Raw genomic sequence first — 19,511 nt, forward strand, 5'->3', positions numbered from 1 at the left:
TTCACTGGCTCTCCCGGTTAGCTTTGTCAAGTTTTTCCTTCCTTCACAGATCGAACATTTGCTTTCTCTGCCTTTGATATTCTCTCTTGCTGTGATTCGATTCTCTCTGTTCTCTGCAACTATTCTGTTTTTCTCACAGGCGCAACACCGATTGTTTTTCATACTTTAAGGTAACTTCTTCAATTTCTTCAGATCTGCCTTATTGTTTTTGTTGATTCTTTTCTAGTGCCTACTACCTCTGTTTTTCCGCTACTGATTGTTTGAAGAAGCGAAAAGGTTTCCTCTATATCGTTTTCTTATTGTAATTTACATATGTACCTAGGGTTTTATATACGGTTGGAACTGTTTGTGAAATTTAAGCTTTCTCTGTATATGGCCTTTATATTGCGAAGTTACTATGCCGGCTATCAGTTGGTCGGCATCTTATGGGTTTTTTTGTAGTTTTATACTGATAAGGTGCTTGAATTTATTTTTTTGAAAAAATTGAACTCACGGTACCGTTTGGCATATTATTAATCCTAAAACCTAATTTGTTCCTACTGCGTTGATTTGTGATTTTATGTGTGTATATGTTTTTTTGTGATATGTTGTATGCGTTGACCTGACGAGTTAGAAGAACTACAACTTGCCTTTGAATTGAATGTTTGATTTGTGAACTGAATTTATTTTGCATTTAGATTTGTTGATGTTGCCGCAAAGTTATATATTGGATTGTTTGATTTTCTGATCAAAGCCTTTGTTCATACAGGCAAATATCTTGTGACAATGAAGCCTGCCAAAGGAAAGGGGGCACCAAGGACCTCTAAAGAAGCTGTTAAACCTGTAGATGACAGGTTGGTTCCTTCTTTTCTACATATAGTTTTGCGTTGTGGGTTGGGTGCCATTTTTCAGATGACTTTATGATATAAGAGTCTTCTCTGGGTAGTAGTTTCATGGTAGTTGGCAGGTTAATTTTTTTTTTTTGTATTGACATCTGATGGTTTACAGTCTATGGTGTGGTTACCGCATTTTCAGGAATATAGTAGTGATGGGTCATATATATCTCTAATTCTTTTCAGAAAGGTTGGAAAGAGAAAGGCAGCTGATAAGAGTAGCAAAGGTCAAGCTGGAAAGGACAAACGGGCCAAGAAAGACCCAAACAAACCAAAGAGGCCTGCTAGTGCATTCTTTGTTTTCCTGTATGTAGCTTCCTTGAATATTGTTCTACGTGGTAATTTTTGGATTGCTGTGATTCACTGTCACTGATGTACGTAATTTATTTCAATATTAATGTAATAATGTTACAGTGAGGAATTTAGAACCACTTTCAAGAAAGAAAATCCAAATGTGAAGGCTGTCTCAGCGGTAAGCGATTGATGACCTGTGATATGTTATATTGTACTTTGTACAGTTATACATAAGGAGGCAATATGTTCTATGTAGAAGAAATTCAATAACACAAATGCTCTAATTGAAGGTTGGAAAAGCTGGAGGACAGAAGTGGAAGTCCATGACTGATGCTGTAAGTATTCAAAGTCTCTTGCTAGTTGGTCAATGGACTAATCTTGCAAGACTGTTTAATATTTTAATAGCAAATTTTACTTTTGTAATGGTGAAGAGATGGCAGCTTGCTGCCTACCTGTATGGTCTTAGTTATACCTTTTAGATTTCTGAAGAAAGAGATTACTTTATGTATATTTAATTATTTATGATTGTAACTTGCAAGTCCACTTTGTAATTTGTCAAGGAAAAAGCTCCATATGAAGCCAAAGCCGCGAAAAGGAAGACAGATTATGAAAAGCTTATGAACGCGTATAACAAGCAGGTAAAAGTGCTGCAACCTTCACTCGTTCTGAGAAGTGCTTTTAATCAACTTGTTAGATGCAGTTGACTCAAATCCAACTTGTTAGATGTGCTTGACTCTCTCTTCTTGTCATTGCAGGATGACGGTGATGAAGAGTCAGACAAGTCAAAATCTGAAATAAACGACGAGGATGAGGCCAGCGCTGAGGTAATTCTATTCATACCTATCAATATTTCTCAATCTATGCTGCAAACCTAACTTACTTTCTGAAATATTGGGTCGTTTTTCTGTCATTCAATTTGATGTTTTAATGTTGGTGGATTATTTAGTGCTTCTGCATAGACAGAACCTCCCCTATTTACTACGTGCACGGTTGTGGAAAATGCTGAAGTTAAATAGCAAATTCATTAGATTTTGGATTTGGTGATGTATGGTGACACGGTGTACAGGAAAGCCAAATCTGCTCTTGGTCAAAACCATCTGTTTTAAACACTTGGAGTGTCCATCTTAATCCATAAGAAAGCTCTCTACCCAACTTCTGTTTGAATCCACCTCATGGATTATACCTCATTATTCATTCTGTTGTAATGTTCTTTGCTGGTTAAGTTTTGAATTTCTAATTTCAACACTTATTCCTTTCCAGGAAGGACAGCAGAAGCAGGAGGATGAGGAGGAAGATGAAGAGGAGCAGGAGGATGAAGACGACGATGACTCTGACTACTAAAACAGATGGTTTTGTCCTATGCAAATATAAGGGAATGATCCTGCATTTTGTATGTTCATATCTATAGGTTATAAAGGGTGATGCCCTTTGGTCCTGGGTAACATTCCCTTGTCCTATGATGATGATAATAGCTACTGGGATCGATATCCCCTCTATTTAGTATTTTGCTTGGTTTGTGTGTGATCATGTAATTCGCATTTCTAAACGCTTATTTGCCTATGAGAATGAGAGTCGAGTCTTGTTGTCAAAGAGTTCTGAGTTCGTTTCCAACGTCACCCCATCCTAGAGGGCTTTCTTGCTTCTCAACTGTAGACTGGATAGCAATTATCTGCACTTACGGTATGAACTGCAATGAACTTCTTAGCTTCTAACATTGATTCGTTTGATCATTCTATGATAATAGAGTGTTCGGTAAATCTGGTATTAGTAAGTGGCTTCTGCAGTTGGGACGATATTTGATTTTTCTTGCTTCCAATATATGGTTCTCTGGTCTAGGGCTCCCATTATGTACACAAAATAGAAGCCTGCAGTCGTTCTTGCAGAGGAGCAAAAGAGAGATGAAGTTCTATTGACAAAAACAAGCCATTAATCAATAAGATTGCAAAACCATCAGCTGCGAAAAACAGAGCTACTGCGTTCTTGAACAACAAAGGCTGTGATAAATAAATTTCACCAAGGATACGGTGCAAATGAATATACAATTCAAGACAAATGCTTGCCACAGGAACAATGGAAAAATATGTACAACTTAAAATGTGAACCTAAGGAGTAGAGAAAATTATGTGCATTGAAGCAGATTTATGTACAGATAATGTGCACCTGGAAGAAGTATCACAGATGACGGGGATTGTAAGAAACAATCATAGGATCCGGCACAATGAGAGGCAACTTGTTAATGTATATAAACAGCCTCTTCAAGTTTTCCCTTGTGATTGCAGATAAATCAACCACCTCATTGTTTCCAGTGTAGACCCAAAGGTCGCCTGAATTTACTCTTTTGAGACTGTCCCGACAGAATGGACATGATTGTGACCTTGCACGCCTAAGGAGATCACAGGGTATATAATAAGCATAACATCCAGTCAGCACAGACTATAACCAAAAAAGAATGAGGTGATCCATGTTCTTCAGAAGTTAAAAGCCAACTTAATAAAAGAATTAGAACACAAGTTCTTGATAGTTTCTACAGAGTTTTAATGAGATCAGAAACCGATTTCTTAAACAAGAAAGCATCATATGAAATGAATGATCTCTAACTCATGTGATAGGCATTCCTCATAACACCGACAGGTTGTGTGAACTTCTAACCAGAGAGTATTTCACGCGATACGTTTAGAAGTCATTTTTTTTATTTATGATTCAGTAACTGAGACAAGGCAAATGATTCACTCCTCTTGAAACATGCATGAAGATGATACGAGAGATAAAAAAAAGTAAGTGCATCAATTATGAAATACTCTCATCTTACCAAGTTCGATAGCACTTCATACACATTGCATGATTGCATTTGGGCAATACAACCTTGCTGCCAATCTCCATACAGATGCCACACTCTTCTTCTCTTTCTAAGTCAATCTCAGACAGCTTTCCTTTGTCCACCCCATGTCTATTCTTGTACTTAGCACAAATTTCTTTCTGTTTCTTGTCTTCTACATCAGTTAAACCACCTTGAAGTTGCAATAAAGAGGGAAATATTACTCCTGTCACATGGAACCAAACTGATATAATTGAACTACTTAATGGCAAAAAGATCTCCGAAGTAGCCAGGCAACTTCCATGATAAAAATTAAATAGAAAAGTATCAACCCAAGGAGCTAATTACTCATAAAGTTTTTCATGGACTCGAAAGATTAACTCCACAAGAACCCACTCACCATAGAACTCTCTTAGACTAGCTTTCCTTTCATGAACCGACATGGTTGTCTTCCCATCAACATATGCCTGCAACGGATCATCATATTCTTATCTTTGTAGTAAAAAATACAATATTTCTTAATTATTGCATCATATGGTAGCAGAGTGGAGTGAAGCAACCAATGACAAACTGATTACAAGTAAAATTCATTGCATCCATTCCAGCAGACAATGTGAATCACCTTGTATATTAGGATCCTAAGCAATCCTAAGGCACCAGCAAGGTGACAATCAGTCCACTGAACAAGGAAGAGAAAAAATTGAGCAGCTGGACTATAGGACAATCTCATTTGAAGACAGGCTCCATCAAACTCCCCATGATAATCCGACGCCCTGTTTAGTGCAAAAAAAATTGAGAAGCGTAAGTTGCAGGCTCAATAAAAACGGCAACAGCATGTTCCATAACAGGAAGAAGACGTCAGTCATGTAGAAATAGGATCCAACTACTGATGTGGTTAATATCGAACCACCAAAATGTTGATAACTACACAACTGGCTCAAGAAAAAACACAAGTCAGCTAGAAAGCCTAGCCTATCATGTCAAATGCTTGCTACAATATCAGAAATTCAGAATGGTGCTCTAAGGCATGCATATAACAAATACTGACAACTTCGTATAAGCATTAAGAGGCATCAAGCGAGCAACATGTTTACTGATTATTCCGGGTATCATTGTCAATTTATCAATGCATTACCCTTAATCAATTATAGTATAAACCCATTATTGGAATCAAACAAAACATTGAGTCACAAACTCAAATTATTGAGTTGGTTAGTAAAAGCTTGCGCTAATCACACCACAAAGCCAACAATGCTTGTCACAAGAAACACAGTAGTAGTACTTAATTGAACAATTGCAAGGGACCACAGTTCTACATTCCATAATATGAACCAGAAACACAACCCAAATGTCATATCACATATATGCTACACATTAGCTCTAGGACCACTCAGACAGAGCAACCATATACCAAAAAGAATCATAACCCAATCCAGGGAAAACATACAGCATATAGCCACACACCATGAATCATATTGATACCATTGGCACAGCAATATCAGATTTCCAGTTCTAACCCTTATCGTTTACATATGCCACAATCTACAGATACACAATTAAAAATCAGCACAGCCCTCAATATCACCGAACCAAATACAGTTATTGAAAAGACTCACAGAGCACATCAAAAGGTGTAAAACTCAGCCACCGATATTCGAGAAGTTGATTCGTAAGCTAAAAAAGAAGATCAGTAAAAATAAACTAAAATCCACCAGGGATTCATTGAAAGGGGAAAATATCCAGTATCAGTTAATTTATCAAATTAGAGAAGAAAGAGAGTGAATTACAAGGTATTAGCGAACTGAATATCAGCTTCCAAAGCTTTGAGAGAATCCTTGAAAGATTTCCGCATTTTGTCTATCTCTGCCACCACCGACAACAACAATCCTCTCTCTCAAGAAGCCTCCCCCATTAGTTACCTCTCTGACCACCAACAACAAATCTAGCTAGATTCAGTGAACAATTTCATCACAAATAGACGAATCTCACAAGAAATCCAAACCCGCGATTCCTCACACTTCGCTTGGAACACACGTAACAGTCTCTCTCTCTCTCATCGGTTGAGTAGTTAATGGCTAAACAGTGAGAAGATCATCGAACACTACCACCTCTGCAAATTACTAATCTGTCCATAGCTTTACCTCGAAATTATACAACTAATCGTTTCCCGATGTTTGTTTTCTTCTCGCATGCTAGTGATCCAAGTGGTGTCACAGTCCAATTGATTGTCAAAGGGTTTTATAATTATTTGATTAAAAATTTACGTGGCAGAATAACGTTGGGGGGAAGTAAAGTTATTGTATGCCCCTGTGGGTGATGCAATGACAAGGCCATTTCTGTCTTTATATATATGAGAATTAGAGAGGGAACCGATGACGCGTGGTGAGCATGCATGATGTGACCCAACCGTTGCATGCGGGCCCGACGTGAGCGTTTAGCGCGACGTGCTGCCATTGGTCAAGAAATGGAGCCCCATAGGGAGGCCCAAGGCCCAGCTTTACCCACATTCGGATAGAAGGGAGTTTTCTATGGTTCTAAAATTCGTATCTAAGCAAATGAGTCATCGGTTGAGTGATAATTACTTTGCATGTCTCGACTTTAAATCATAAGCTCTAGTCTCAGCTCCTCCAAATATTTATAAGAAGGTGTGTGAGCTTAATCTACCCTTGCGTGGGCTTGATTTGTATGCCTCCTACGTGGGACCTGTTGACATTTGTACTTTCATAGACTTGACCTGGTGATGTGTCGTATATTGTACTTGTACTTGTACTCAAACAAAAAAAAAATTGTATCTAACGGTTGGTTCAGGAATAATTTGACAGAATGATATGATGTAGAAAAAATCCGAGTGATGTGATACACCTTCCAATCCCTTGAATACAAATTCTCATGAATATACTTTTATCTATGTTTTCTTCTTCCATTTTATTTTGTTGGTGTAATATTATATATTTAATTATCATGTAAGAGTCTAATGTGAATATATAATATAAGAGCTATTTTTTAATGGTGTGGATGAATAAGATGACAAGTGAAATCCACTACTTTAAATTCCACATGTTTTAAATAAATAGTGTAAATATATACCCTTATTTTACATTCTTACATTAGACACTTATACGATAATATATCTATAATACAGTAGAGCTTTTTTTTTTTTACTATATGAGACGAAAAAACGTTAAAAGAGGAACCCTAACCACTTGGTCAAATGGGCTCCTCAATTTTATATTAGGTTTGCGAATTAATTCGATAAAAAATAAAAATACGACTAGTTGGATTCTTATTATGGATAAGCTTTGTTGTCCACTATCAATTGTTTTACAATAATCATATCCGTCCTTTCTGAAACTTTCTTTTCATTGTCCACACTTTTGTCTTCTCTCTTTTTTAAGAGGCCACCAGCTAGTAGGGCATAATCAACAAAGCCCCCCCACCCAAAAGAAAAACCATTTGCTAAATATGGGTTTTGGTTTGGGGAGGCCAACCAGGTAGAATCAACAAAGCCACCCCCGGTGTCATCCAAATTCGACCCAAGTCTTGTGGTTCTTAGCTGGTTGGATACTATCCAACCAACATCTTTAAATTCGAAAGGGCGGCAGGAGAGTAAAGAGTCGCACTCTTTGTAAGTCATTGACTGATTTAAATTTGAGACTCTATAATTCGTTTAAAATTATAAAATCTACAATTGAAATCCAATGATTTGAGAGATATGTCATCATCATATAACATTTTTGTTTTTCAATTTTTAAAATTTGTCTGAATTTTTTTTCAAGATTAGATGTGAATTATAGACTCTAGATAATTGTGGAACCCCTAAATTCGACTGATTTATCCTCCGTCTCTAAAGATTATAGGTAAATAAACCGAGGTCGGTGAGTTTGCACACTTTTGAATACAATCATAAAAAATATAGTATGGTGCTGGATGCGTGATGAACATGCTATGACGTTAATGCTAATCAAAATACCTAAACAAATAATAATAATAAAAAATAGTAGCTATTATTGTTTTTGGATTTTAGTTTAGAACACACACTTGCGTAAAGACTCAAACTAGACAAAAAAAGTCAAATTGTAATGAGATGAATACCTTTACGTCAACCAGGACCTTATTTAAAACTACTCACCTAAATCCGTCCAAGATCAAGTGCTTAGAGGAATTCAAACAAGAAATTCGAATTTAATATTGGGTTTGGTGCCATCGTCGTGCCACCCACTCACTTCTAAGTATAGGCAGCACACTAGCTTGGATTGAGAAGTAATCGTTTGCTTGAGGAACCGATACACTAACAAAAGGGGAATACCCACTCCATGATTCATTTAAAACGCAAGGCATACGATTACCATGCTTGCAAAGCCCTTTTCTCTTCACTGTCGATTGAACTGGCACACGAAATAGGTAGAGGTGTCATACCGATTGAAGGCTGTCGGCCCGGCTAAGCACCTCTTCACGGGCTGGGCTGGGGTTTCCCACCCACAAGGCCCCGCCCGATTCTAATTTTTTAGTAGTTAAGTAGGGGAATAATTATTATAAAATGAAGTTGACATGTAGTGGATAGGAATTAGGATTAGTGGTTTAAAAACGTTTATCCCCATAAAAAAAAAAAGTTTATGATGCGCGATTGCGCGAATCAGAGCACGAATTGATTTTATCCATTGGGTAACAGGTTCAAACCTTGCAATAAGTCAATAACATACTGCTTTCACATTTTTATTAAAAAAGGCCGACCCCATTCGGCCCACCAGTCCACCAAGGCTTTGGGCAACCTGTGGGCTGAGGCGGTCAACTTTACACCTCTAGAAATAGGTGACTGGGCTGGGCTCAAACAGTAGCCAGGTGATTTCAGCTGGGCTCACCAGCAAGTCTAGTTCAGCTGATAGACCATAGTTCAAGGGCATCATCTCACTATCTCAATAACATGGAAGATGTGATGATCTCCATGTTTAAATGTTAAGCAGGACCAATTTCATGAATAGAGATTTCGTTAGGGACTTCCAGGTTTATGTTATGTGTATCCCATCCAGCAGATGAAGTCCTCAAACCTACTTTCCATCTCCAGGACACTTTCTGCAAGCTGATCAAATGCGCAATTATGAAATACCTTGAATGAGACGAAGACCTCAAAATCTCTTTACAATTTCAGTAGTGTTTTAACCTGTTCCAAAAAGGGAAAAGAAAAGAAAAGTTGGCATTCAGAAACATCAGTGAACCAAATCCAAGCTCCCAAGTACTTAGTTGCTTGTCTTTAATGGCTTTGTGTCACGTCCAGTATACTGGGTGGAGCTCATTTATCTATAGAGTAACTTGGATAGTCGAAATAAGCATGCAACTGACGCCTGCAAGCTTAAGCAGGAAGACATTATGCATATTATCCCATGCAGGCTGGAGAATAGCTCCAAAATTGTAACACTAGCTCAGATCATTGTTATCATGATATCAATAAACTAAAGTGTAAATTTTCCTAGTATTTTGACAAAAGCAGGCCAAGGTATCTGTTGAATGAAGTCGTTAAGAGAGAACCACTTCAGAGCTTTAGATGTCTCTACTAATAATAGTACACAAAATGAGGAAATACCGTGGAAATGGATCTCTCACGACAAACCAACTCTTCCAAGGGAACAGCAACCATGATTTGTGGCTTCATGAGTCTTTGCCATGATAATATATTCCATTAGTTGTTGCAGTCATCAGATCCTTGCAAACATATGAAAAGAAACTGGTAATTGTTGTGATTAAAATAACCTAAATGTGCAAAGCACTTAAAACTTTGAAGAGGACGAGTCTTACCCAGTACAGTAGAGTGTAAAACATGTGATTTTACAAGTATAGGAGCACACTTAAGGTTTATCTGCAAAGATAAGAACCGAGGGAACAATCCATCAAAGAACCAAACATTAGAACAATCCATGAGCGTACAATGAAGAATGACACTACTTAATCTGGCCTACTTTCCCTAGAAGACTCCTTGCACAAGGGGATTTTATGCAATAATCCATTTATGAGGGGATAAGGAATATAATGAAACATTCTAACCTTATTCAACCGAAAAATAGAAAGCAATTGCTAATGCAACCAAAGGTGCAGAAGCCATGTGTTCATCCATGATCTTACAAGGCCAGGGGGATCCTGCATGAATTTAACGCATCAAACTATGATGAGTTGCTAATCTAGTTCCTTAATACCCAAAGAGGACCTGATATGCCGTATAACATACCAGGATCAGTATGCCCATGGCAAGGCCAAGCAACTGTGCAGCTACTTCCCAGACTTCCTCCTCAAAGATTTGACCAACTAATCATGAGGGAAAGTAACTTTTACAAATGAAGCTTACAGGTGATAGACTTGAGTTAGATTACATGAGTTTTCTTGGTGTTCGTATAGCAATAGTTTAGGGAATTAATTACATGAGAATATGAAATTTACTTCAGATGTTAAGGCAAGGCATATCATTATTGCAACAATATAATTAACAAGCCAAATTCAATAGTTGTTCAATATGGATCGTTTCATAGGTACAACAAATGGGGAATATTATAAAAACCAAATGACACTCTACAGCTTGTCCTGGGATGGCACAATTCAAGGATGTTACCGGGCGACTACACATGTTGTGCTTCTGGCAAAAAATAATCCCTCATGAACTCAGTTCCCCAAAGAATGGCAGCCTGACTGGACCTAATATAGTTCACTGAAAGCATATGAATTACATTTGTTTGCAGAAACAATTGTTGTGCTCTACTTTTGTTTGTCACGATTTTCTTCCACAATTTTCTGAAACTCCTTTTCACTCGTAGCAATTAGACGCTTAACAATGTCAAAGGTAGTAAGCCTAATGCTGCAGCCAACAAAAAAAGTAGGGATTTATCAGGCAACAAAAATAAAAACGATATCAAGAAAGTCAACAACTTCCACAAGCAAATGACATCCGATCTTCCTATGCCTAAAACTAGTAGGAGCTTAAGGTCCTCTGAAGTTCTACATAGACAAAATTATTTTAAATTGAATGAACTCAAGATTAACAAGATATTTGAGAACTAATGTGAATTGTGAAGTACACTATCAGATGCAGAACAAAAATACAATGAAAGGTTTGCATGTCCAGCAATATATAAACAGGAACTCATTATTCTTAAAGATGCATCAACAACCCTAGTCTACTTCAATCCCCAACTTGACAGATGCACCAAAAGACAAGACCTGATTTCATAATTACTGCAGATAACAACTGGCCATCATGTTAAATATGGCAAAATTCAAAAACCTGAGCAAGGCATTCTTGACTATAATAAATTAACCAAATATTATGAATCATATCAACCAAAACAAAACGAAAATAAATTTCATAGGAAGATTATGGAAGGCGGAAGGCCTAGACATATAGGTAAAGCAACAGGAGTGGAAGCATACCTGCTGTTTGGTAGGTTTTTTAATGCGTTAGGCAAAAAACCCCGGTACAAGCCAATAAATCCATCACGTTCCACAATACCTGCATATATGATCTCATACTTAATACCATGACTTCATTGAGGAGTCAGAAATTAATGAAACAAAGATGAAGCGTCGACATTAACGAAACTCAGGTAAGATTGTGCTCATCTACACTCTCAAAAGTCCAAACCACACAGTGGAGGCAAGAGCCTTGTTTTGAATTTTCTAAAGGGAGAGGATGCACCTAAATACCAAATTCCATAATTGTCTTCTTCGCCACACCTAACTAGTTACAAATTTGCAAGAGACGGATTATCTGGTTTTTCTCTTACACAATGTTATTCCTTCCATTAGCTTATGCATTACGACCATGTTGACATCTGATCAAATGCATTGTCCAAGGAAGAAGTCAAATTTCAGGTCCATATTCTAAGAATGAGATCTGCTTTTACAGCTACTTATTTTACCAATAGGAGACCATGATTCGCCAAAGTACGAAGGGATGCCTACTATAAAATATTTGGCATATATCAATGCCTACTTGGAATGGTCACTAAAATTTTGGACACCTCCATATAACGATTAATAATGAAACCAAGTGAATAATTCAATAAAGTATCCTGTGATTTTATTTCTTCATTGATGATGGTAAATTACTAAATTGTAGCAGAATCAAGTTACCAGGAATGGCATCAAGAACACTCTTGTAAGGTGTGCCCTTCATTTGCATTTGTCTTCTAACAGTGTCCAGAGGATAACATGTCAGTGTAGCAAAAGCAGCTGACACTACAGCTGTCAGTAGAGATGATTGAGCCTTCTGGCGATATTTCTCGGGTAAAGACTTCTTTACCCTGTAAAGCAAAGATGATAAGAAAATTTAGTACATTAATATTACATCAATTCCCTTCTGTGAACAGAAAAGGAGGCCATCAACTTACAAGTCAAAAATGCAAAAGTTAACGGCAATGTAGGGAGCAATTCCAATAAGGGAAGGTCCAAGACCATAATAAAATGACGCTACACCTTCCTCTCTTAACATGTTCAAGGCCATCTGAAACAGCAAATCAAGTCCCAGCACATTAGAAAATACCAATAGAATGGTCATTGTTATAAAAATAATCCCAGTGGATTCATACCTCGGACATAGTTCGGTAACCCGGTTCGACTGCTAAACGTAATCTCAGAACATCTAAAGGGTATGTTACCTACAGATGAGGGAAAGAATATGATTAGATTCAAAATTGCAGAAAGCTTTCCTAAAATGTTCTTTTATTTATTTGGTAAGTGAATTAACATGTAAGCTGCTTTGAGATAGCATTGATACAAACAATACTCACATATTCCCTTATTTACAAATACATTGATAAAGAAATAGAAGACCAACAGAGAGCAAAAATATGAACAAATTTTTTTGAAATCTCTACTATTGCGTTACTTACAAAAGTGGATGTCATACCGGCACAAGCACCTGCTGCAAGTCTCCCAACAACAGAGAGCTGACCATCCTTTCCGGTAAACAGTTTCTACAATTTAAAATGTGATAATATCAAAACCAAAATCAAACAACATTGGGCCCAGATATGCATCATATTCTGTGCAAACTTTCTAAAAGAAACCATTATTATTTATAATTACCTTGTATGTCTCATAAGCAAAAAGCTGGACAGCACTATAAGGTATGATCCGTATGACCTGAAATATGCAGTAGAAATTCCGAATAAGTAACTCAACAAACAATTGCACAAATCACTAGGTCTCGAAGGTCAATAATATTGATAGAAAGAGGTTCATGCACAGGACCTGTGGAATGTTGCCTTTCCAGTACCCTTTAATTCCTTCTTCCTTCCCAATCATTGTTATGGCCTGCGATGTATTTCGAATTAGCAGATGCAGAGCAGAATGAAAAAAGAATTAGCTTTGAGATGTTGAAAACTGATGCAACTCAAGCAAAAATTGTCAACCAAAATAGCAAATTTGATATAAGAGAACCTAAGTGCCACTATTCCTCAGTAAGACAAAGTTTTCTTACTGTGATCCACTGGCCAATCAACAAGCTATATGACATTAGCTTATAGTAAAACAGAAGCTTAAAGCATCCAATCAAGGAAAGTAGTCCCTTATATTTTGTTGCTTGGGGGCTGGGAGGAGGACAGAGAGGTTGAATAAAAGTAACTTTGGGTCAGAGAAACTATCTACCATAAGACAGGATAAAGTTTCATGATCATCATCACCATTGTCCAACACTAAATAGACAATAAAAATGGCAACAAGGCTGAGAACCAATGGCAAAAATACTTGCCTTTGGAGCCCACAAACATTCGAGAAATCTCTTTCATAGATATGAGATATGATTGCAGCACGACAAATGAGACCCTCCTGAAGCACATTAGCAACAGTCTCCAAAGGTCATTCAAAGACATCTCGAAACTAGTTCTAATGTCCAAGCACCAATTCAGCATATGGTAGATCGAGGAAACCTAGATTAGGATAAAAAAAAAGGAGGAGGAAAGATCCATGGCCTTTTAATATTTTTTAGTCTATTATTTTGTGTACGTCAAAATTAAGGATTTTTGCTAACTGAGCTTTCTTTAATATTCATACACAGGAATATCTTGGAAACTCTCATTATACCGGAAATTTTATGATTATTAAGTCTGAATTCTATCATTTTCATGCTATTTTTGTAGGTCAGTCCTAATCAAAATTGTGAACCTAATAGCTTTCTGATAAGTAATTTCTATTTATTTCTGATGAGTGATGAAGAAGTCGCAACAAAATATGTGAGATGAAATCCATCATTGGAGCTGATACCAAAGAATCTCAGACCTGAGGTTTAGAAACCTATATTTTCTCCTCCTATTTTATTCTTGTACAATTACAATAAATCCAACAACATCTATATCTGATTCTTATCCACTCAAACCTTGAAAAGTTTAATTTCAAAAGCCACGGCCTTCAACGAACTGAATTCAACCATCCTACACCCTTGATTTTCAAATTTTATACACAATACATGGATATAATCAGGGCCATGTGAAGCAAAAAGGAAACTAAAGCTGCAGACAAGAAAAATGACATACCTCAACAAAGCCCATTGCCTTCTTTGCACTTTCCTGCCCAACCCTAACTCCATGAGTCTGCAAACAAGTCACAGCACTGAATAAAACTCCAATTGAAACAGTAAAGTACATTGCAAGCTCGCATATATTAAGAAAATGATGCAGAATTCTCTTCAGCTAGGTGCACACAGAACTGGAGGCTCAAATTACCGCATCACATATCTCTCTTAGAAAATATACATCCAAATCTCACCCAAAAAAAATTCAGCGAGGTGCATAATCCATTCTGTTACACAACACTAGAAAAAAAAAAAAAAACTACATCAATTCATAGCAAAGCACTCCAAAAACTAGAACCAATAATATACCTGCATAAGAATCTTGATGCGGTCAAGCGGAGCCGTGACAGTCTTCGCGGCGGCTCCAGCAATGGCTCCCGCGAGGAAGATGGCGACCTCACTCGGTACGTACGCGAGTGCAGCCAACGGATGCTTCATGAGCTGAGCCGGACTCGGCGCGAATTCGTTAGCGTATCTCTTCTCCACCATCGAAACGCATGCAAATTTGTCAACGCTGCCACCACTAACACTACTGCTAAGCCTGAGCTGCGCCGTGGCTCTCCATAGGAGGTCATGGTCGTCGGCTTCCTTAACGAGACCAGAAATCTCAAGGCCTGGGATATGGCGGAACGATAACACCGCTCTGTTCTCTTTCATGATTGGTTTTGATTGAGAATGTTAGAGAGGGGCACAAAAGAGATAAGACAGATAGGTGGGACGTTTGTATTTGTAGAGAGGGAGTCAGGGAGACGAGCGAAATGGCTGCGAGAGGGGATCTCGTTTATTATTATTATTATTTCTTTTCTTCGCAGCCTGTTATTTGACTTTCTGGATATTTTCAAAATTGGAGGGGAATTTGTTTGGGCCCACGTATTTTATAGTCAGAATGAGAGGCTTTTTTTTAGGCCCATGTTTTCTTTAATGAACATGTACCAACTCCAAGCCAAGAGAGGAAGGATATTTATGGAGATGTCTTTTTTTTTGAAAGAGGATCATGGACCCAGATGTATTAGATAGAAACCAATACAAACCACTATCAGTGGTCACTTTCTCTACCCATAGGCAGACGAAACACTAAAAAAGAAAGAATACAATCAGAGCAGGAAGAATTAAAGCAAGGCAAAAACTAGAGCCTTGGACGCGACCCAGCTACCAAAAAAAGAAGACTAAACTACTAATAACAGTCCAAGGAGTCCCCAAACCTGGAACTACAGCCCCTAAACACCACTTCTGTCGTCAGAAGAACCTTCCCTTGCCACAATTACCTCCACCTCGGAAGGGACTTCCTCAATCCAAGAAAGAAAAGAGTTGGCCACAATGCCTTTTTGTGCAAGAATATGAGCCGCCTCATTAAGGTCTCTTTTAACATGAGAAACCTTCCACTGAAAAAAGAAACCCAGCAACCTAATTATATCCAAAACAATCACACCCCAATTCGATAAATTGTCAAACGGAGTATGGGGATGAAGAGCATCTATAATTGTTAAAGCATCTCCTTCTAATTGAATTGCCTGAAACCCAAGATCCTTAGCAAATTGTAAAGCAAGAAGGGCTGAAAGCGCCTCGGCCATTAACGGACTAAGAGCTATTGGTCTCACATCAGAGCAAGCTGCCAAAGGAAAACCCTGATCATCCCGAATAATACAGCCAAATCCGGACCGATTAAGATCAGAACACACAGCTGCATCAAAGTTGATTTTCACCACACCCGCTTGGGGAGGACACCAAGATAATAGAGAAGGAACATCCGGAAACATAACCCCTCCCCTCTTCTCTTGTAGGCCATGTAACATAGACTGAAGTGACTCAGAGGCCAGAGTAAAAACTTCATTGGAAGAGGGCAGAGTGCCCCCATACACTCGAGTATTTCGTCGGTGCCAAATCTTTCTTAACATCACTGCAAAAGCGGCCAAGCTAGAACTGTCAAGACGGCAAGAGAAGAGAGTCCATGCCTCTTTAAAAGATGAAACCAACAAAGGTAATTTCTGGATTTGGTTAGTACTGTGACAAATAACCTCCGAAGCATAAGGACACAAGAATAATGCATGCATTAGAGATTCAGGGGAACTTTTACAAAGCATACAAGAGGCATCTAAAAGCAATTTCCGTTTAGCCAAGTTATCATAAGAAGGAAGAATATTATGGACCGCACGCCATAAAAATAACTTGGTTGAAGGAGGAACCTGGAGGGCCCAAATACCAGGCCAAAAGCCACTCCCCGAGCTATCAGAAGAAGAACTAGGACCCAACCTGTCTCTGAGATCTAAAGCTCGATGATACCCACTCCTAACAGAATAGTGGCCATTCGCCGTACCATTCCAGAACATCTTATCCACACCCATGCCAAGGCTAATTGGGAGAACAAGAATAGCATTAGCTTCCTCTACCGTGAATATACTTCTAATCAGAGAATGGTTCCACCATTTAGAAGTAGGATCAATAAGAGAAGCTACATTTGAATCCCTAGAGAAACCCTTCTCACTAGCATCTTCAGAAAAACTTAAAGACATCGCAGCCCACCTATCCCCCCATATTCGAATATTGTGGCCTTTAGCAATTCTCCACTGGAGACCATCCCTTAGGATCCAGCGAGCGGAACAAATGCTTTTCCACACAAAGGAAGAATTAGAGAGAGAATCAGCTTCCAGGAATGAGGAATGTCGAAAGTACTTGGCTTTGAGGACACGGGACACCAAAGAATTTGGGGAAATAATTATTCTCCACCCTTGCTTGGCAAGAAGTGCTTCATTAAAGGACCCAAACTCGCGGAAGCCTAAACCTCCCACTGCCTTCGATTTACACAAAAAGTCCCAAGGCAACCAAGAGATACCTTTACTGTCACGAGACCCTCTCCACCAAAATTGACGAATAATCCCATTCAACTCTTTACATAACCCTGCAGGAAAACGGAAGACTTGCATGCTATAGGTCGGGATAGCCTGGAGCACCGATTTAATAAGAACTTCACGGCCTGCAAAAGATAAGAATCGGTTCTTCCAATTTTGGGTCTTCTTCCGAACTTTATCCACCACAAACCTTAACGAATCCGACTTTGATCTCCCAACCATGGCTGGAAGTCCCAGATACATCTCAAAAGCCAATATTTCTTGCACCCCAATCGACTCTTTTAACTGGTGTTTTACCTCCAATGCTGTATGTTTACTAAAGAAGAGAGATGTTTTTTCAACATTAAGTTTTTGACCTGAGATAGCTTCATAATCACCAAGAACAGAGCGGATACACTCCCAAGCCTCAATAGTGGCCCTACAAAACAAAAGACAATCATCCGCAAAAAAAAGATGAGTCACCCTGACTCTACCACCCCCAAAAGGAACCCCTTCCATTTTACCCATCAGCTCTAAATGGTAAAATCTATTACTCAAAGCCTCCGTACAGATCACGAAAAGAAGAGGGGAAAGGGGATCACCTTGCCGGAGACCCCGGGAAGGAATGATAGTATCACTAGGCACCCCATTTACGAGAATGGAATAAGAAACTGTTCGCATACACTGAGAAATCCATCTGATCCAAGTATCGCAAAAACCCAGCTTGGCCATAACCTCTTCCAGGAAGTCCCAGTCCACTCTATCATATGCCTTACTCATGTCCAACTTGACCGCCATATAATCTTTTTTACTACGATGCTTGATTGCCATTGAATGCAATGCTTCATATGCAACTATAATGTTATCAGTGATCAACCTTCCTTGGATAAAGGCTGATTGGTTACCTCTTAGCACCACAGGCAGAATGTGTTTCAGTCTATTAGCAAGAAGTTTTGCAATAATTTTATAGAGAACATTGCACAAACTAATTGGACGAAAATCAGTCAGCTTCAAAGCATTCTTCACTTTGGGAATCAAGACAATCAAAGTCTGGTTAATGTCCGAAAGCAAGGACCCCGACTGTAGAAATTCGTTGACCGATGCAAAAATATCATCCCCCAAGCTCTCCCAATTCTGCGTATAAAAGGCTGATGAAAAGCCGTCCGGCCCAGGCGATTTGTTAGGATCAATATGAGAAACAGCCAAGAACACCTCTTCCTTGGTACACGGATTACATAAAAAGGAATTCATAGATTCAGAAACTGTACATTGGAGATTTTGCAAAAACTCAATAGAAGGAGGACCCGCCGAGATCGAAAAAAGATCAGAAAAATAATTCTGGAAGGCCTGCCTTACTTGAACCTCAGAACCGACCAAATTCCCTTGAAGATCTTGAATAGTCAAAATTAAATTACTCTTCTTCCTTTGCTGCATACAATGATGAAAAAATTTTGTGTTTCTATCCCCTTCCCGCAACCAAGTAATCTTTGATTGTTGCCTCAAAAGAGATTCCTCATTCTCTCTAAGGATATCAATGGCAGAACGAATCCTAGAGAGCTCTTCTTGATTGGAAGCACATTCTCCCTGAAGGTTCAAGGACAATTTGTCTTGCAAAGAATTGATCTGATGACTTTGATTCTTCTTATACTTTACAACCCATTTTCGGATCCCCTTCTGACACCTCTTTAAATTGCCATAAGAATGACTCATTCTTGAAGAAATATGATCAGAAGGCCTGCCCTGGGTCCATTGATTCTTAATAACTTGCTTACACTCTGCATGAGATCCCCACCAGTTAACAAAACGAAATCTAGCACCCTTGGGCTTGAGATCAGAGTCTACCCTGATAGTAGAGATAATCAGACAGCTATGATCTGAAGAAGATGTACCCACATTTTGAACACCAAAGGACGGAAAAAAATTCATCCAATCAGGGTTGGCCATAGCCCTGTCAAGGCGCTCTTTAATGAACGATTCCGGTAACGCCCGCCTATTACTCCAAGTAAATTTCGGCCCAGAAAAACCAAGGTCATACACCCCTACATCCTGAACAGCTTGGTTGAAAAGCTTCATATGACGACCCACCTTAGAACTACCACCCACTTTCTCGCCATAATTAGAAATAGCATTGAAATCACCAGCACAAAGCCAAGCCT

At 38.6% G+C, this 19,511-nt stretch overlaps 3 protein-coding genes and 1 long non-coding RNA gene across 5 annotated transcripts; 1 reads left to right on the top strand and 3 right to left on the bottom strand.

The window, feature by feature from the left end:
* On the top strand, positions 1-2,756 carry LOC120013143 (high mobility group B protein 1-like). The gene is made up of 8 exons (XM_038864839.1): positions 1-170; positions 749-833; positions 1,059-1,178; positions 1,287-1,344; positions 1,457-1,501; positions 1,727-1,804; positions 1,922-1,990; positions 2,427-2,756. Exons 2-8 carry the CDS (start codon positions 766-768, stop codon positions 2,505-2,507), a joined length of 519 nt encoding a protein of 172 aa, XP_038720767.1. The 5' UTR covers positions 1-170; positions 749-765; the 3' UTR covers positions 2,508-2,756.
* Positions 2,757-3,121: 365 nt separating this feature from the next.
* Positions 3,122-6,150, bottom strand: LOC120013142 (E3 ubiquitin-protein ligase AIRP2-like). Of its 2 annotated transcripts, none has more exons than XM_038864838.1 (5): positions 5,769-6,150; positions 4,604-4,754; positions 4,382-4,448; positions 3,976-4,174; positions 3,122-3,549 (listed from the first exon to the last, which is right to left on the bottom strand). In XM_038864838.1, exons 1-5 carry the CDS (start codon positions 5,831-5,833, stop codon positions 3,339-3,341), a joined length of 693 nt encoding a protein of 230 aa, XP_038720766.1. In that variant the 5' UTR covers positions 5,834-6,150; the 3' UTR covers positions 3,122-3,338. The 2 variants fall into 2 exon arrangements, with proteins under 2 accessions (XP_038720766.1, XP_038720765.1); XM_038864837.1 differs by having other exon boundaries at positions 3,976-4,207; positions 5,769-6,145.
* Positions 6,151-8,507: 2,357 nt separating this feature from the next.
* On the bottom strand, positions 8,508-10,002 carry LOC120011800. Its single transcript, XR_005471126.1, has 3 exons — positions 9,772-10,002; positions 9,560-9,678; positions 8,508-9,139 (listed from the first exon to the last, which is right to left on the bottom strand). It is a non-coding gene; the product is annotated as an uncharacterized LOC120011800 (long non-coding RNA).
* Positions 10,003-10,415: 413 nt separating this feature from the next.
* LOC120011799 (probable envelope ADP,ATP carrier protein, chloroplastic) lies at positions 10,416-15,289 on the bottom strand. Its single transcript, XM_038862921.1, has 10 exons — positions 14,840-15,289; positions 14,493-14,549; positions 13,213-13,275; positions 13,048-13,104; positions 12,852-12,935; positions 12,549-12,617; positions 12,351-12,463; positions 12,094-12,263; positions 11,392-11,470; positions 10,416-10,819 (listed from the first exon to the last, which is right to left on the bottom strand). The coding sequence occupies exons 1-10, from the start codon at positions 15,185-15,187 to the stop codon at positions 10,720-10,722; spliced, it is 1,140 nt and encodes a 379-aa protein (XP_038718849.1). The 5' UTR covers positions 15,188-15,289; the 3' UTR covers positions 10,416-10,719.
* Between the last annotated feature and the right edge of the window lie 4,222 nt (positions 15,290-19,511).

Source organism: Tripterygium wilfordii, chromosome 13 (genome assembly GCF_013401445.1).
Source record: "Tripterygium wilfordii isolate XIE 37 chromosome 13, ASM1340144v1, whole genome shotgun sequence".
Lineage (NCBI taxonomy): Eukaryota > Viridiplantae > Streptophyta > Magnoliopsida > Celastrales > Celastraceae > Tripterygium > Tripterygium wilfordii.

Excerpts from the sequence above, each read along its gene's own strand:
- LOC120013143 (XM_038864839.1), top strand. The coding sequence starts at position 766 with ATGAAGCCTGCCAAAGGAAAGGGGGCACCAAGGACCTCTAAAGAAGCT. Across the intron at positions 1,805-1,921 it reads TGAACGCGTATAACAAGCAG|GATGACGGTGATGAAGAGTC; the intron begins GTAAAAGTGCTG and ends TTGTCATTGCAG. Across the intron at positions 1,991-2,426 it reads AGGATGAGGCCAGCGCTGAG|GAAGGACAGCAGAAGCAGGA; the intron begins GTAATTCTATTC and ends ATTCCTTTCCAG.
- LOC120013142 (XM_038864837.1), bottom strand. The coding sequence starts at position 5,833 with ATGCGGAAATCTTTCAAGGATTCTCTCAAAGCTTTGGAAGCTGATATT. Across the intron at positions 4,208-4,381 it reads TAGTCTAAGAGAGTTCTATG|GAGTAATATTTCCCTCTTTA; the intron begins GTGAGTGGGTTC and ends TCCATGTGACAG. Across the intron at positions 3,550-3,975 it reads ATGAAGTGCTATCGAACTTG|GCGTGCAAGGTCACAATCAT; the intron begins GTAAGATGAGAG and ends TGATCTCCTTAG.
- LOC120011799 (XM_038862921.1), bottom strand. The coding sequence starts at position 15,187 with ATGAAAGAGAACAGAGCGGTGTTATCGTTCCGCCATATCCCAGGCCTT. Across the intron at positions 13,105-13,212 it reads GGAAAGGCAACATTCCACAG|GTCATACGGATCATACCTTA; the intron begins GTCCTGTGCATG and ends TGCATATTTCAG. Across the intron at positions 12,618-12,851 it reads CCGGTATGACATCCACTTTT|GTAACATACCCTTTAGATGT; the intron begins GTAAGTAACGCA and ends CCTCATCTGTAG.